At 41.8% G+C, this 19,658-nt stretch overlaps 1 protein-coding gene across 1 annotated transcript; it reads right to left on the reverse strand.

Annotated features, from left to right (window-relative positions):
* Nucleotides 1-105: 105 nt before the first annotated feature.
* LOC108575464 lies at nucleotides 106-15,206 on the reverse strand. The gene is given in 7 exon segments (XM_017938262.1): nucleotides 106-114; nucleotides 624-704; nucleotides 784-987; nucleotides 14,474-14,516; nucleotides 14,518-14,562; nucleotides 14,564-14,721; nucleotides 14,724-15,206. Coding segments are annotated over 7 exon segments (1,023 nt in total).
* Nucleotides 15,207-19,658: the final 4,452 nt, after the last annotated feature.

Here is a 19,658-nt window from a genome sequence, read left to right on the forward strand (position 1 = left end):
GATGTGAAGGAATTTTATGAAACTCAAAAATGTGCAATATTTTTATTATAGGATTGCGTGTGATTTTTTTTTTTTATATTTAGTATACTCTATAAGAAAAATTTGCTATAAGATCTGTATGTTAAAAAAATCAAATTATTGTATCTCAAAGAAATACGTAACTATTAACATCGAATTTAACTATTCAAACACTTTTAAAGCAGCTAGAAATGCCAGAAACAAACATATATATGTGGAACAATATTTATTTATAACAGAATAATATACTCTACTACCTTGTAGAAAATTTCTGCATTTATCTGTACAATTTCATGCATTAGAAAGACAACTGATAGTCTTTTACTCGTTGGAGGTATTTCAAATACAGTATTTTGTATTTAAGGTGGAACAAGTATGACAGTAAATTAATTGAAAATTTTCCCATTTTGAGGGAATAATATGTATGATTAAAACTACGTATTGCGAAAAATCAATTTTCCAACTTTATATTTGTACTTAATATTTTGTTGCAAATATTGAATAAAACTATTTATTTATCGTTTAATATATATTTTTTATTACTATGCATGCAGTATAGTAACAATTATTCCTTAAAGAAACATATAAAGTTAACTCAAACTTACCTTTTCTGACTGCTGAACTCTCTGGAGGTTCTGGGACACCTGGTCGAAGGCACTATAAAAGTCATGTACAAACTCCTGATTCTGGAAAATACAAAAATAAACATACATTACTCATTGAAAATGATGCACCAATAAATTATTACTTACTTATAATACAAACCTTTTGTATTAATGGCTGGTAATTATGTTTTTGATGTAAACGTAAGATACAATGGGAACATCCAGCTATATTACAATTTTCACAATAGTAGCCTAATGGCTCATTACACCAGTCCGAACAACTACTTGGTATAGTAAAAAGACTTTCATAATTGCTCTCAGATAACACAATTTTTGAATGGTTTTGTAGTGCTCTTCCATGAATCTAACATAACATAAATACAAAGTTTCATTACCTATAGCACCTCTCTTCTATATATTATATTATATCATGAAGTAATATATCTATCTTGATTAAATTTATTGTACACATAAAAATAAAGCTAACAATATTCTCAGAAAGAATGTTTAATTATATATGAAAATAGCAGCTTGACAATAAAAAATATACCTTGGAATAGCAAATACTACAATATAGAGCATTGCATTGTGGGCATTTTACTGTTGCTGGAATTCCACATTCATAACACAAATCTGAAAATGTAGAACAAATACTTTGCTTTAACTTGAATAATGTAAATTAAATTACTGTCTTCTAATATTATACAGACCTTTTATGTGCTGCTCTTTCACTTTAGAATTTACTGATTTAGCAAAAGAAATATGTGAATCATCTGTATTAATTGGTCTGTTATTCGATACAATAATTAACCCCAAGGCATATATATTTAAAGGTAACGAAGGTGTGTCATCTTCATATTGTGAAATTACGTTGCATGTAGGGCAAGGTTTATTGGCAAATGATTTCGCACACTTGTCACATATCACATGTCCACAATCTAATAATAAGGGAACTACACCGTGTAAGGGAACAAATTCTGAAACAGATGAGGCAAACGACCTTCCTGAATATTTTTTCTAAAATGCATTACACTTACAGAATACACATGTTAATGCCAAGCACCTAAACAATCCTAATAATATTAACTTGTGTACTGTTCTAACCTCTAGAATATGTACTTTAATATTTTTGCACTTGTAAAGAAAAGCAATGTATAAACTAACAATGCCTTTGTACATTTTGCTACTAACAGAAGTATATACATATACATAAAAAACAACTATCAAAAAATTCATAGAAATATAATTTTAATAAAGGTACAAGACATTATTAACAAGTATTTTACTTATTATTAACATGTATATATTGTATAAACAGTCTAACGAAAAAATGCCGGTAAATACACAATTCAGTTTATTCAATGATTACCTTGAAAAAAGAATTGACGCTTGCACTGTAAACAAAAAACATTTCTAAGTTTTGTAGATGGAAATTTGTAATTAGAAATATATCTAATGTTTTGTCTAGCCAACATTTTGTTTATCACAAACTAATAATTCATACGATTACGAATTTCTAACAAGCACTAAACAAACGAAACACCGTTCAAAGTACACACGCTGCGACACGACCGTATAAAAACTCAAGCATTCAGCGGCACACATTTAAATACTACCACAGCGCCGGCACACAATGTTAACAGAAGGGACTTAAACCGGTATTATACCGGTATTTTTCGCTTATACCTTTATAATCCTTATAAATTCTATTAGGGAAACCAAAAAATACCGAAAAAATATTAATATTAACTTTATGTAATAGTTATTAAATAGTTATTAAATAAAGTTGCACTTCTAATGGAGATGAATTCAAATTGATTTTATTTAAAAAAGGAGAAATAGAATTCAATATTGTATTTAATTATACATATACGGCTATACGTTATATGCATAAATTCACAGTAGCGCTAAATACGATAGCTATAATATGGACGAATCAAACTACATATAGCAATGTTTGATTATATTTCTTTTAAAAAAGATTTAAATTTATTATGTTTATTTACATATTTATAATTTGTACATTTTAAATATTATTTTAAGTTGCAAATCTTTAAATCAGTAAGTATCGACAGTAGAATATTACTTGCAATGATGCATATACATATATATATATATATAACAATAGAATATTATGCCAAGTACAAGTCTAACACATATTGTTTTACTTATAGAAATTTTAAACTTTATAAACAATCTAGAAGAAATTAATATACAATAATGGTAATATTAACTAATTCTTAAAAAACAATGGAAAAAGGAATTTGATAATTTTTTGAAATTAGTGTTAAATTAGGACTTTGAAATTAGGACTTAATTACGCCTTAAATGAAGGTTGTAGGATACTTTTAAACTGTTTACCATGAACTTCAATAGATCATGTAATCGGTACTTCCCAGTACAAAACCGGTGCAATTGTAGTCACGTGATTGCGAGCGTCTCACGATCCTCAAGACAGATGCCGCCGCGATCTCGAGAATTGAACAATTTGGCAAAAACATAAAAAGTCAGGTGGATAAGTAGCGAAGTTATGTTGGATCCATTGGATTCTAGGCGCGGTCGCTACCAAAGATCCGTTATGATCCCACCCAGCACGATCGCTCCAGCGAGCAAGAAGATCATGCACCTCAATCGCCATATTTTAGCTGTATACTATTTCTATAATATTGAAAATAGGAGTTTCAGATTCCGTGATTATTAGATACAAATCTTAGATAGAAAAAACATTCTACATATCACTGCTTGGCTTTAATAATGACACAACCCAGAAAACGTAAATTTTATAGGAGATACAGTTTAAAATTTGCATTTGAATAATACTTAAATACTGATCATATAGTCTGATTTGCTCTCTGGTATGAAATTAATAAAGTTAAAAATATGCCATTTTACATGATAAAAATACTGCATTTATGGAAAATATTTGTGCAAAAATATAAAAATTGACATTTTTTGAGTTATGTCACTATATTTTGAGTTATGTAGGGCGAAACTATATTTATTTTTTACTACTTTTGTTGTTTAAAGCGTAATTAAGTATCAAAACATAAACGAGAAAACGAAATGTTCGTATATATTTAATGCTAGAGACGTTATCTGTTCCGATACGTAGTTACTCTTTGGATACAGATTTACATACATATGTTTATACATTTGAGATAGAGATCAGATAAATCGGTTGCTCCTAGGAAAAAATGTAAGAGTTCATCGTTAGAAGGGTATAAATAGAAAGTCAGACTGCACTTCGGTATCTTTTGATGTTTGTATGGTAAATACGTACGTGATGTTCTATTGCGCGTTCAGTTCTTTTCCTTGACATCCCAGTTACATTGTTCCAGAATCTTCTTTACACAATTCCTTTAACGAAGGACTGAAAAAACAGAAAAACAGGAAGTGTTAATCACTAATTGCGTTGAATAGTATGTAAATTTACTATAATAATATTCATGTTTTCTTCTTAAACCTGGTAATGAAAAGCATACAGATCGAAGGTTTCAAATTCTAGTACATTCTTCAGTCACTGTGAAACATCTGTAACCTATCATAATCACGATTAACGTGCACAAGTTTGCGTATCTCATTTATGTTTCCTTCCTTACACGCGTCTATCCTTTAAACAAAACTGCTATATTCCAGAAATAATTGCCACGACCGAGCCGAAGATCGGCTCTAAGCAAAATTACTCGGCATACAGCTGACGATAATTCGAGTTTTCATCTTTACGTAATCGACGCGATCGTACGTGGTCCGCGCTCGCCGCAGACCATGGGACAGGCGAGGCAAGAAGAAAGAGGAAGCGAGATATCGGATTTAGGCCGCCGCTCGAAACAACAGTATGTATGTATATGTACAGGCGAAGCGGTCTCTGGACTAGGCAAGCCGAGCGAAAGAGCTGTGGCAAGGTCTAGGCTGGCTGGCATTCAAGGTCGCGTGCACAGCGCAAAAGCCCCCGGATCTATCCCCGCCCCAGATTTCTAGCGCCCTTTACCTCTCGCGTTCTCTATCGCTCTAGCGCGCGCGTATACACATTTCACCAACTCGTCCCTCTCACTCCTTCGTCCATTCTCCCTTCTCCTCCAACCAATCGAATCTTTTCTCACTCCTTCCCGTGGCACAATCACGCTCTCTCCTTCGCCCCTCCAACTGTCTCTCTCTCCCTGCCCCTTGCGGCATCATTGAGCGTTCCCCTATCTCTTTCTGCTATGCCCTTTCCTCGTGCAACATCGATTTACCCATAAAAATTCCCCGCGCTCAACTCTATCACTCGTCTATTACTTCCTGGCCGATGTTCGGCGTCTCTCACTCCCGGATTCACCGTTGTAATACGCAACAAAAGCATGATCGACCCGCGAGATAATTCAGTAGCGGCAGCGTGCCTGGCGTTGCTTGAAATCGCTTATTTACATGCCACCTCGTGCATGCACGTACACACGGCAGTCGGCCACTTACACTATTGCCGCGCGCGCGCTTGCCAGCTAGATAGAGATGAACAAGGATGTGCTTAGGCGTGGAGTCAAGAAACGGAATTCCATGCTCGCGGGAACGAATTGTCCGAATTTATTTCGTCTCGCGAATCAACGTGAATAAAGTAATAACAGGCACTGGATCTTCTCCGAGTTTTCTCGTGTCGCGATAAATGTTTCATTGAGGAATACAGCTGTAAATAGTCATAGGTCGAGTTCAATGTTAATGAATTCGGTATCCAAGTATGGCTTCATTAGAATCGAATGGTAATCGTGGAAATAAGAGTTTCACTCCATTGTTTATGAAACAGACAGTATCACGAGATTGAATCCAATCCGAGGTTATTAGAATGGTATACATACATAGGTATTGCATCTTGTATTAGACGTGTATAATAATTTCTATTTCTTAAGAAAGAAGCAACAATTGATATAGAGCAATACATATTTTATTATATCAATTCTTATTTAACTTGCGTAAAAAATGAGAGGAAAAATATATATTGGGCATAAATATTATCCTTAAATTCCCCAACAGTAAGTTCACAACAATTGTATGAATTTTAAATTAACACGAAAAATCTTTCAACACTTCAGTAGCGATCAATTTGCGAATGATTAGAAATTCTATGTTTATATACATATTTTACTACGACTATGCCATCAAAAATAGAATTGCCACCAGTAAGAAACATCCCGAACAAGAGTAGAATTGACCTAACACCTATCACGCCTTATATTATGTTTTAATATGCAACATTTATGGAATAATGAAAATTTTAGAGAATATGTTGCTACACCTATATCTCACCATTGTTTATCTCCAACCATCAGATTTCAGTGTTCGTTCTGAATGTGCTTATGTGATCTCGTTGCTATCTCAACTCGGTTTTACATTCAATTCCGTTGACCTAGATTAGGTACTAGGCGAAGCGACGAAGATTCACGAGCTGTACCCTATTTCCCTCCGGCCTGCGCGCTACCGCTGAAAGAAACAGATACATCGGCGCATTTTACAGCTGTGAAACGAGTCCTGTAATGCGGCAAACACGCGTTAACGACGCAAATGTACGAGTTGGAACGAGGTTTCCGAGCAGGCTAATATCGAAGCTGCGCGAGCAGAGAATTTCTCGTCGCAGGACTCGTCGCCGCTCCCACAGTGAGGAACAGAATGAGAAAGAAGGAGAACTAGAGAGAAACAGAGAGAGGAGTGTGAAATAGTGGAATAGCGCAGACCGCGAGAAAGAGATCAATGAATAATTTTGAAGTAGTGAACGGACGAAAAGCCATCGATTGAAATTTTCATCGTGCTTTCACACGCGCATGTTCGCTCAATTATTTATTCACGGAATAACGAACGGACAAGCAGACGTCTGGTTGGTGAGTAAACGAGCCAGTATCGCGACGCGATGCCGCGACGATGGAAAAAAAAAAAAAGAAAAAGGACAAAGAAAAAGAAAAAGTGTAACACTTGAAGTAGTTTTAGGCATTATGAAAGTTTCAGAGCCACGGATTCATCGTTGAAAGGTCGAGTTGTTAATCCTGCGTGTATACCGTTTCTTCAGAGGTTCGATTGGAGCAAAGGAGATATGGCTAATTTCATATTAGCCGTTCACGCGTCGAATTTAAACGAACACGTGGTCGCGTCACGTTATTATTAGGTGTTCGTGCCCGTATAAAGCGTAGCCAGTGGTTCCTAGTGAATTTCAGAATTGACATTCAGTCGGTTTGTGTTTTAATATCGTGACGTTCACGTTCGCGTCAGCGTGCGCCCACGCTTTAAATTCATTTCACGAAGTGCAGCAGCGTCGGGTTTGAAAAAGGGCGACGCACATGTCGTTCTCGACGTTTCCAACGGGAGATCGTGTTACACAAGCGCGTGGAATTACAATATCGGATTTCATTTTCCGTCATAGGACCGGCAGATTTCTCGGAGAAAGAGCCGGCGGAATGCTCCGGAGTGAAATTCGCCGCGCGGTGAACGGTTTTGCGCGATCACCGCTTCTCTTGTCCTCCTTTGGAACAAGTATATCCTATACTAAGAGCGGAGCGCTCAGCTAGGATGCTAGGCGTTTCCTTTGAGCGCAATATAGTTCGCTGAAAATGCTTTCAACAGTCAGAGCGGCAATGCATCGTCGAAGAAGTCAGCATGACGTGTTTATCCAGCTCGTATGGTCCGTTGAAGCGGGATTTAGCTTTTAATGATCAACTAGCTTCTTATCGTCATCGTTGTAATAAGGTTTTTCCAAACTGTCTGCCACAAGTGGTGACAGAGGATTCAGTATGGTATACTTGTGCCTCTTGCTACGTGGCTCTATCTTTCTTGAATATACTAGTAGGCCATTCTTCATTCTGCCACGCAATCGATCAATTATTCATATCATTCGTCAGACGAAGAATTCCGTTCGCAATAACGATCGCTTAATCCGAGACGACACTCTCGGTCATCCTCATTTTCCGCTCAAACTGCAAAAATGAAAGAAAAAGAAAGAAACATTAACCAAGTTACTCTGTTATTCGACTTTCTTTCCATTTGAGAGTCGATGGCACGCGTTTCGCGTGCAATTCGCACGGCGAAGCTGCATTTACGAGGAACGATAATAAAAGCAAGTGGGCAAGTTCTGGCCCAGTCGGCTGGTTGAAATCCGCAGGAATTTTCGTGGCTTCCCCAACGGGCAATAACGAGGATTCGGCCTCGTTTATCACCACTTGTAGCTCTACCCTAGCCGGCCGAATCGTTTCCTCTTGCTCGTGTGCACAAAAGGAAGAAGGCGCGATGACTATCTCGCTTTCGAGGCGGCCGCTTAGTCGTCGCATGTATGCGTGGCCCCTTTCAGCCCCTTATTTTCCGACCGTTTTCCACAGGCATCGTTACTACCACCTTCATCGTCGTCAGTCGTCATCGTCGTCGTCATAATCGTCGCTGCTTCTCTCGCTCTTGTTTTCTCTGTTTCCTCTGCTCTCTTGTTTGCCCGCTTTCCAACGAATCGAGGGCTCGACGAACCCTACAAATGCAGCCGCACGTTCGTGTAGGCCGCCTCGTTCTTCTCCAGCTATGTGCAACTTCTGTTTTTCGATACACGAGGCAGACGACCGTCTGGCTCGCGACTCCTTGACTTCCTTTTCGTCCCCATTCTACTTTTGCTACGGGGACGTACAGCTGATTCCTCCGGTGTCTGGTTAGAGGAAACGTCTTCTCCCTCGAGAGATAAGGGAATCGATTAAAAACTAGATTTGCCTCCCGTTTGTCAAGCATAATTGCTCGAGTCTGTGTTCGTAAGATACGCCTCGTGACAAAAAAAATAGTTTGTGGAGATTGCTGACGTGTTAATCAACCGCTACGAGTTAATCGAAACGAGCAACGAGCCGCGTCATCCTGCTCATCATCGTGATACTCTGGCACGTAGCACGGAACTTTTAATATTCCTCGGTGTCTCCCTTTCTTTTCTCTCCAATTAAAAACGAGTACTACACAGGACGGACTGTGCAACGCTGATAGATTAGCGACGAGATCGAAGTACCGTGGTAACCAGCGATGGGGTGGACGGTACCGGGGTTGGAGGAAATTAACAATTTCTCTTTTCTCCGATCGTGAATTTTATTGCGACTTCTCGCCTCCACTTGGTAGGCAGATTCACCCTGCCGCCTTGATTGCGCGGAATCTACTCCAAAGACCAAGATATGCCGGTACACACAGCGAAGAAGATGACGAAGTGAGAGTGGTCGATAGCTGCAAGACGCTCTTTCCACTATTCCACTTGCTCTCATCCCCTTCAAAACGTTCCTTTCCAGAGTTCCTTCGCGAACTCACTCCAGTTTCCATGCGAACGACAACCCCGTGCTTCGCTTTCTTCGCAGTTTAACGCAGCATCTATACGAGTTCGTTGCGATACGTGTTCCGATGCAACCGTACAGCTACATTCTCGACGACAACAATGACGCCGACTTGTTTTTCTTCCTCCGCGTCTCTGACTCCCTTTCAACCCCTTTTTCCCGCCCCTGTTCCTCCTTGCGTCTGATACAGGGAAATGGGCTACATCTTTCGTGCAAACGAATGCGTTAGCCGACGAAATCTCCCAATTATGGTGGAGCAATGAGGCGACAGCACGCTCGATAGATTGTTAGTAAATGTCGGATTTCTAATCATTTGCTAATTGATCATTTGAGCGATTAGTTACGAACCTTGTTAACCCTTTCGTGACCGAATTGTTTTTTTAAAGAATTTGTCGTAGTACGGACATTGTCATAGTACCACGGTGTAGCGAGGTCGTAAATTAAACTCTCGAACTGTGGAACTTAGGGCTGTACTTAGGCTGTTGCATTTGGGGATGTACACTGCATTCCATTTTGGGATTCCGCACAATAAAAGAACGACAACTTATGACTGACGGTATTTCATGTATAAGTGGAAAATCTGCAAATGTTAATTAGTATTTGGAATATTTCAACGCTTTTCCTGTGTCTGAATAGCCACGAATATTTTATAAGACTCGTTTGAACGACAAAGCTAAATTTTCTGGCGCGTTTCAAATATTTTTTCGTACGGCTCTGGTTGAGGTTTCGTGTAAGTACTCGACTGTTCATATTCTGTCAATTTGATTGTCTCGACATCCGAAACATGTTTACTTTGACTCTTGACCGATTTTACGACCTCACTACATTGTGCCTCGTGCTATATTTATCTACTGATCACCGCGTCTGTAATGGATACTAAATTGAGATCAATATTTGTTCGAGTATTCAAGTGGGACGTATGCGTCCCACTGGTCAAGAAAGAGTTATGATACTGTTGGTTGTGTTGATTTTATAATAATTCGAATACCTACATAGATATTTTGAGTAGTTTGAAGAGTGAAACCTGTTCGAAGAAATTCAGCTATTTGAATAGTACATTTTCAAATTAGAGTCATCTTGTAATGGATGTACGATGGCGAGTGGGCTAGATTTGACTCGAAAATTTTTGAACATTTTCATTTTCAACATTGCTTGTGAAGTATATGAATTCGATAAAAAATCCTTACCTTTGTTTTCATTTGTACAATTTGGTTCGACGTGATATGGTAACACCTTCTTTCGTTTAATTTTTGTTTAAGATGGAATGGTATATTGATAAAAGTTGGCAGATGAAGTTTGAAATTAAAATGTTACAAAATTTTGTTAAATTTGCTAAAAATTACTGTTGAGGAATCTGAGGTTTCATATTACCTGTACAACTTAATAGGTGCTGAGAGAAATCTTTATAAATACAAAGGAATTTCAAAGTTGTATGATTTTCGTTATTCACTATTAATTCTTTGCTTTTCACTGTTTTGTAAAATGTGCTTACGAAGTTTGTCCAATTTACTTTTATCAAGTGAAACTTGTTACTCTTATCTTAAACACAGAACTAATGCTCTTTGAATACGATCTTGCTATTAGAACATTTTCGTGTTGTATCTACTCTGTTCGGTGTTAATTATGGTTTTACATATACATTTTCAATGTTGCTAATTTGTTCCATTGAATATGCCTTAATTGAATATTTCTCTACTCTGTGTAACAGTAGTACATCCAATCTTAAATAATTCACGAAATAATTTCACCTTCTTCATCAAGACTTTTGATTTTCTAACTGCTACAACCAGCACCACATCCCACCTTTGAAAAGTCCACTTTGTAATTGACGTTCACGTAACGTGAAAGCATACCAGTCAGACACACCTGCCATTCACAACAAGCATTACTACATACTTCCAATCCCTTAACATTTTCAACGTTTACTATGAGATAATGCACACTAATAATGAAATCCTGCTGGTAACCACAGAATACCCTAAGGAAAAGATTTTCCGAGGGAACATTTCTAAAATGTTCCAGCGAAACGTGTTACAGGGACCAACTTCCTCTGAAAGCTCTCCTTCTCGAATATTTCATAAAACTGTTTCCTATTCTATTACAACGAGTTTAAACAAAGTGAAACTCACAATGTCACACCAACAGCGTGTTGTCGTGAAACTACAATTGCTGAATATGAACTTCAGACCGCTCCCCATTCATCTCCAAGTAACTTAGATACTGTCTCCCCGCGACAAGGCTCGCTTCCAGCCATTTTAAAAGCGGGTCGACGATCTAACTGAGCTGTAAAGCCACCGTAAAATGTCGAAAGTGAAAAACAGCAGGCTGCACGGTTTCCAGTTGTGGTATTGCCGGCGTGCACCAGTGTTTATCTGTGCGGTTACGAGTCGAGCAATCAGTGAATGTTTGCTGACCCTTTACCTGTATTTATTAGCGCTTTTGCGTTTCGGTGACACTTTGCAACTTAGCGCGTTCATGAAAAAGTCTGCAAACCAGTACATCGTTCTCGTGTATTCGATTTCCATCCCTTCGAGTTGGAACTTGGAGTCTTAGCAGAGGGAACAAGGGAAAGGTCTCCGAGATCATCGTTTCGATACGGCGTTCCATGTAAAAACGTGATTCGAATGAAATTGCAGACCTAGAGGGAACAGAAGCGACGATAGTTGAAGCAAACTTTGCCTCTCTCTCTCTCTCTCTGTCGCCCTCCCTCTCCCCTTCTTTTTTTACACTAACGTAGCTGATTGAATTTATAATTTTTGAGATGGAAAATTGCATACGGGTATCACAGTCGGGCGTCGATTCATCGTGACCTCGCAATTTGGCGCAGCGCGTGCTGTTAGCAAACCGACGGCTACAAATTAATGCCCTCTGGGCCCAATGTCGGTAAATTAATAGAGCCAGCGTTAGGTTCAACCGATGATGCGCAATAAATTGATGAAATCGTTATCGCACAGTCCGGTATTATTTAATCAGCGATGCACACTTCATTCAAGCACAATTTTCTGAATAACCGTGTTTAACTAGATGCTTGAATAACACGCCTGAGCCCAGCTAGCCATTGTTCATCGACGTCGATGATACATTGTAGGATGCTTCATGCCACCGCGCTTCGTTAATGACACCGGCATGCCTCCTCGCTGTTACCGCGACGCCCTGGAGAGCCACTGACATCACAGTTACCGTCTATGCGTCTTCGTTTTCCCGCTTTTTTCCCCGATGCACCGAGTTTTTTCCTTTTCCCCGGCTGTGCCTCGGACTTTGTGGCCGTTCGAATGCCAGCGAACCATGAAGTTGCATAGAGTCACACGGCGATCGCCAAAAAAGGTGGAAAAAAGCAGGCTAGGTTGGATAACATGCAAAACATGGACACACTGTGAACATTGTTACAAGCTATTACGTTTGTCGAATTATTGTCCGTGTTTCCAGCGATTCCTGTTGTTCGTGTTCCATGTTATTGCTTCACTTCGTCCACCAGTTCCCTTCTTCGACCATATTCGCGTCGCTCTTCGCCCTTTGTTTCTGCGTTCTACAACTCAGACCTAGTTCCGCGTTACACGGGACTTGCTAAATTCGTAAGCGTGCGTTTGACAGCTAATAGGTAACAGTTATTTGAAGGAGGCGTGGAAAAGCCCCGGAAATTTGTTAAAGGACCAGCTTCGTTGCTCGTACAGCAAACGAAAAATTTCATCTGAATACACCGTCAATTTTCCGTCTAAGCCTCCGACGTTCTCCTCCTTCTGTTCCTGTTGCTGCTTGCTCTTCCGCTCTCATCTTCCGCTACCTTTTGTCCGCAATTTTTATTTCTCGAAACGGCAGCAACGTTGTAATACGGCCAATTAACGACCACCTCCTCGAATATATACTTTAAATAAGAGATACAACGTCGCTGGCATGGTTTTACTGAAGGATTTAGGAGCGCCACAATCGCCGCGAAGAACTGAGTAAATACTTTATTTCAATCTTTAGAGTTCCGTGTCTCTTATCTCGAAGGGAACTCACAATGCGATCTTTTCAATCGGATAAAGTAGAGTTTCTTCACGGATAAGTGTACACACAGACGTAGTCAGGATTCTAAAAGCTTGAACGGCCATGTAAACGACGGTTACCCGTTAATCCACCCTTGATGCGCGGTTAACGATCAGAATTCGTGTAATTCGAGACAGAGAGATTGAAGTTAACGCGTGAGCGTCGCGAAGATGCAAAAAGAAATTTAAGATTCACCTAGACTTGAGCCTGCATACAAAATTAAAGCGCGGATAGAACATGGCTACGTTACCCAAAATGGACGGAGATAATACGAAAATTCATTTTTCCGGTCACGCAAATCTCGGTCGATCCACGTTAAAGTCGTCACACTTTTTCCCACGGACACGCAGCCTCTTTTTCTGAAAATAGAGCGACCCGAAAAGATTACTCTGGTGACGTGGAGCACGTTGTTCGATGCTAGTAATCCCGAACTCGCCAGTGTCACGATCTTTTAACTGCGTTATCGTTTCCGGAACACTGGGAACCACCTCTTATCAGTGGTTACCACGTAAGAGCAGCCTGCCACGCGCGACGTATACGTTCCAGTCGATTCGAAATCGATAACCAAGGAGGGTACACCGCATTGTTATACAAAAGACGGATGCGTTTAACGATGCATCAAAACGCTAATAAGCCTGCAACAGATCCCTTCCCCTGTTGGTCTGTATTAATATTAGAGCAATTGTGCAGCTCACGAGCAGTTGGGTATTAGTATTATAGTTAGTTACCCCTCGCGTGTCGCCTTCGTTTGCTGTTGAAGACCTTGATCTAGGGCACACTCGTGTTCTTACGACGCACACTCACACTCGAGGCTGTTCGAACACATGAAAAGAAACATGTGCACGGGGATGAGGAAACTGATCTGAGCTGGCAGACTTTTGGAAGAGCGACGAAGTATGTACGGTTAGACGGTTATCGTGCTCGTACACACGAACGTAGAGGATTAGCCGAGTAGTAAAATATCATGTCTGGATGATAATGCCTAAACCGTGTAACACTTGGAGCGTAATGTGTAGATGGAGCCCGAGGCTCGGGCTAGAAATACATGGAGCACAGTTGTAACGTCCCCATCGTCCGGTAAGGTGTATACAGGTACCATCGAGAAGGGGTAGACGAGGATCGAGCGATAATATCGGCTGCGCTTCGTTTGGCCACGAGCGTGCGAGGAACTCGAGGACGAAAACCGCAGCCGAACCTCGGCGACGTTCTCAGTGGTCAACTTCGAACGCAGATAGGACAGTGGTCCTGAGAGTAGCGAGAGTCTGTGGACGAAGATGAACGGAATACGCGCAGGCGGAATGGGGGTAAATAGACGAACAGAGAAAGAGAAAGAGAGGGTGTGAGAGTGGGTGGAGAGAGAGAGAGAGAGAGAGAGAGCGAGGAGGGGGGTGAGGCGTATAGAGGGAGATAGAGAATGGAGGCAGTCGCGAAAAGAGAGACAGAAGAGAAACAGATAGACTAATAGAGAGGGAGAGATGTGGCAGGTGCAGGAGAGGATTCGCGTACGGGCGGGTGAGTTGTGCGTACCAATCGCGGGTGCAGGGTACGTCCGCAGGCACGCAGGAGGAGGCGAAAACCGGGCACAGCCCCAGGAGCGGAGGGTTCCAGCAAACGGGGCAAAACCGCCCACGCTGCTTCCCGGGGACCGGCGCGCGTCTGCTCGCGTTGCGACGAGTGCAACACATTGAGTACCGCGCGCGAAAACGGGCTTCAACGCGACTCGGTTGGGTGGTGGCCCGCTGTTCACTCGTCGGAGAGAAAAGGCGAGACAAGGTGGTGCGCGAGGAGCAACAGGGACGATTAGAGGAAGAGAGGGCGAGTGAGAGAGGGATGCGTAAAGGAGGAAGGGTGAAGAACGGAAGAGGAAGAGGTGGATAGGGGAGAAGGAAGAAGGGAGGCAGGGGTTGAGTGGCATAGGAGGGTGGACGGGGCTCGGGTGGAGGAGGGGTGTGCTTGCGGAGGTTGGGCGACGGGGGTGGCGGCCGATTCTCGGTTGGCGGTAGTGGCGGCGAAGGCTGCAGGGGCGAGAGGGGTGGCGGCGGCGGTGGTGGTGGCGGCGGCGGCGGCGGCGAACATAAAATCCCTCGCACATGCCTGGTGCATTCATTAGGGGGGATGTGTCCGTGCAGCGTACACGTCGACCTGCATCCACGCCACCCTCTCTCTCTCTCGGCGCCACCCCTAGCCTCAGTCGCGCTCCGCGACCAACTTGGTACACACGCCACTTTGTTGTTTCTCCCTCTCGGAGTTTCGTCTGCATTTATACGCCATCGACGTCGCGTCGCGAGATAATCGTGCACCGCGAGATATTCCGTCTCGATCCTATTGGTCGATTGATCGCCGATTCGAATGAGAAAGGTGGCTGTTAATTACACCAGCCTGTGTTAATACTCTCGTTCTCTCTATCGATATATTCCTTCCTCGCTCGCTCAACTCGCTCGACCCATCGTCGCGTCATGATCATGACCGTCGAGACGAGTTGAAAATACCGTTGTACTGACCGGTGCGAACGATTTAACGAGTGCGTCTATCCCGTTTGAAAAATTCGTGTGCGCGAACTGTATTGTCCATGAAGGCAACAGAGATCGCAGTTCCATCGTGAACGACAGACAGAAGCGGACCATTAACGTTCCGTGAACGTTGAAGAGGATCGCCGTTGCGCCCCGGGGAGGATCATCTCCGGAAGATCGTCGCGGAAGATCTTCTGTAGGAGGATCAAAAGAGATCCTTCCTCTGAACTGCGTGGTGCGGCTACGCCAGGCCGACAGGATTTCATGTTCACGAATTTCAGTAGACCAGGTAACGATGCGCCAAATCCGCCTACACGGTATCGGCGCGTCGATTTTCAGATTTTCATTCGACAGACGTCACCGTGACGTATTCCTCTTTCGAGCGATTGTACGTTCAATTTGCGCGCTCGGCCTTCCTCTGGCAACACGCGGCTCGCTTAGAGGGGTGGCCCCCAACAGATACGCGCCTATTCCGCGGCCCGCAAACAGCCTACCAGAACCGTACTCATCGATCCCGGGATCTAGAGGCATGCGTCGCGTGTTTCCTCCCTCTCGCTTTGTCAATCTACCTTCGAGAGAATAAGACGCAAAACAGAGACGATAGAGAAACGTTTCACCGTCGATCAAACTCGACGCGGATTTTTCATTGAAACACGTTTGTTTGGCCAGCCCTTATCGATACACCCAGACTCTATATATGGCTCGTTGATCGACGTATCGTCGTTCTTTCAGCTTTTTACGGGATTTTATAATCGGTTAGGAAAATAAGGGAAATGGTTCCCAACATTGATCGTAGAAAACATGCAGAATGCTTGGCAGGGTGGGATGAGAATTCACCGTTAAATTCCGTAACTAATCGCGGAACCGGGTAGTTTAACGGATTTCAATAATGTGCTCTGTAAACTAGACTGCATTTATTGGTTTAGCGTCCGATTGAAACATAAACTGGCCCAGCGCGGACAAAAACACGCGGTAACGCGATTCTCAATTTTCGAGAATGCATTCGAGAGCGAACGATCTCACTTTCTAGCTACTGTAATTGCACGCGATTTCTATTGCTCAATACTGACAAATGTAATTGATAATATTCGGTAGGACAAAGTTTCATCAACGAAACGTCTCAATGTTAAAACACGCAAAGACTGATTCTTGCTCAATTAAATGTTAATCAGAAATGTATATTATTCTACAAGCACATAATTTATCAATTAACGAATAAGAAAAATGAAACAAGCTCGTAAATAAACAATGTAAAATTATGTTTCACACTTACAAAAGTTACGTATAGATGCGAACGTGTAAATTTTATTATATATTTCAATATCAGTCTTGTAATTAGATCAAAATGCATTATAAATAAGTATGCAGCACAGTATTATTACTTATCTGGTGTACATCGAAAAATGCAATTTAACTATGTACATGACGTGACAAATATTATACCTTTTATTTCTTCCAAAGGGGGCGGGGTATAAATGGAAAGAAAAAAAAAACGAGGAAAATGTTCGAATCAGAATTCGAAATACACGAAATGGTATTTTGGGATCGGAATTCGTTTATACGGGCTGCGATAAAATGTTTCTCAGACCGGACGGGCGAAAACCTAAATACTCCTTAAGGTGTAATTTAAAAGCGGAGTCCTAACGGTGACGGGTTTTTTTTTTACAAAAGTTCGCCATGCAAATTTCGCGGCGATACTGGCCGGTCGTTTCGCGGTCGAAAAATGGAATTCCAGAAAATAAGGCGAACCGGGAATTTTGTAGATAATGGTTTCGAATAAGAGGTAGGTAGCCGTGGTATATTAGAATTTCCATGGAATTATTTGCGCGATATTTCGCCGAGAACGTTCTTTCCGTATGCAAATACAAAACGTCGTAACTTCTTAGACAGTACACGCCGGTGGACAAATATTGCAATAACGGTATATCAAGATTAATTTTTAATCTGCCGCGATGGGCGGTGGGAAACGATCCATAATTTATCGTGTACACCTACATTGCTCCATGGTACATAGAGTTACGCGTAGATTAAGCCAAAAAGAAAAAAAGACGAAAAAAAGATTATCATAGCAACGAAAAAAGACACTTCGTACGCATTACAAGCCTAGAAACTGTTATCGTTAATTCTCTATCGCTTTGAACGGCCGGATATTACTTTTATTAACACATTGCCAACCGATTGGGTGGATCTATCATTTTCTACCGTTTCATTTTCATTTCACTATTCCAAGACGTTTTGTTCCATAATATTCTTGAATATAACGAATCAGCATTCCCAACAGAAAGGTCCTCTACCAATTTTCCTAGAAATCGTTTTACCTGTCTCAGACAGTTTTATTCAACTGCAATTCGTTCGGTTGGTAATGTGTTAAACGAGCTGGCCAAAGGTTCGAGCATAAATCGACGCCAAACAACGTGTTTACATTCGATCGTTTCTGAAAAAAGACTGCCAGAGAGAACAGAAAGCAAATATTGTCCTCTTTTTTTTGCTATTCGCCTCTCGAACGTATCCGCGTTGTCGTCGTCATCGTCGGGATGACGCATCGATCGGTTTTCTTCGATCGCAGGATACACCGTTCCGAGGGGGAGGAAAATTTGTTGCGGCACATCAAGCGCGCTTGCGATTTTCATCCGTATAAGAGTGTGCCTATAAAACACGTAAAAACGTTCAATACGGCCCCCTCTGTTTCGACGACAAACCTCTCTCGTTTGTTTGAAGATCGCACGTTCAAAGCGTGCTCTTTTTTCTTCTAAGCTGCACCGCCGTATTGTCGCGGAGAAAACGTATGGCCGAGCGCAGCAGCGTGCGTCTTTTATCGGGAGTCCGTATTTTATACCGACTTTCTTACCACTGCATTAAACTTTTGCTCGACTATCGCGAATCTCTTGTTGCTTTTTGTTCGAGCGTGAATTATGTATAATCGCCTTCCGTTGGAAATTTTAGTCGGAACAAAATGTACATATTATAACCTATTATTTCCTAATTACATCATCACGAGACGCGTCTTTTTCACGCGTCAGAAAAATGGACGCTTGAAGCTTCCGGAAAATATATAATTATTGAGTCGCGTGCAATTTCGTCTCGCCGAGAATTCGAGCCGCTGCGTGCGCAATTAGCGCGCGAGCATGCGCGGTGCGAAAAGATCGCGCAATGGCACCGCGCTGCACTTCCGGTGTGCACCGCGCGAAGATCGTCCCTGAAGATCTCTGCCAGCCGCACGGAAGACAGGGAAATGATACTCTTTTACGCGTCAGCACGTCGCGTGACTTCTCTCCGCGCTAGGGCGAGAAACGTCGGCGTATCGTGGTTCGATACGTCGCGATGCCTTCTTCCACTTGTTTTCCTCGTGGAACAGTCAAGGCCACGGCAAGATAATTATGCAGATAACGGTGATGCTCGCCGGTATCCCACCTGCATGGAGGATCTACAGGTCCGTTCCTTGCCTAAAGATAAGCTTTACTCTTTTCTCTCTATATGTCTGTTCTTTAACGTTGTGTTGATCTTTGATCTTTTACACACACACACACACACACACACACACAGACACACACTTTACATACATACATTCAGCATCGACATTCGCTGTTGATTTTTCGTCTGTTCAACGCTCTTTTAGACGAATAGCTTGTGATTTAAATACGTTCTGCCGGTTCTGCTTATGAAACATCACCTCAGATTCTTTTTTCTCTCTCGAACAATATATAGAGGTAACTGGCTCGAGGAACTGGTTCGCACAATTAATTGCGTAACCATTTAGTTGACCCAGGATGATGTGTTGCTAATGTGTAACGAGCGAGTATTACTCTTTGTTAGCGATAGGTTCGCCACTTTGACGGTATAAGATTGACCCGACTGCGATTAAAAGCGCTAATAGTTAACTACCGTAACACCTTTCAGTAATTATTCGTCCACGAAACGAGTAAATCCGACTTGATACCGCTGGATACAATTACTACTTGCCCCCCCCTCCCCGTCCTCCTCCTTCTTCCGCGTTTGTCGTGTCGCCGCGGACATCCGTGGATAGGGAAAAAGAAAAGTGAGGAGAGGAAAAAGATACGACGAGAAATTTCGTGGAATAGAGTTACTCGAGACGAAACGAGCGAGTATATTCGTGCACCGAATCATTTGAATTTTCCCTCTCCGGTAAAGAGAGAAAATTTCGAGTTCATTGTAATTCCTTATTACGCCTGATATTCCCACTC

Source organism: Habropoda laboriosa, unplaced genomic scaffold (genome assembly GCF_001263275.1).
Source record: "Habropoda laboriosa isolate 0110345459 unplaced genomic scaffold, ASM126327v1 scaffold259, whole genome shotgun sequence".
Lineage (NCBI taxonomy): Eukaryota > Metazoa > Arthropoda > Insecta > Hymenoptera > Apidae > Habropoda > Habropoda laboriosa.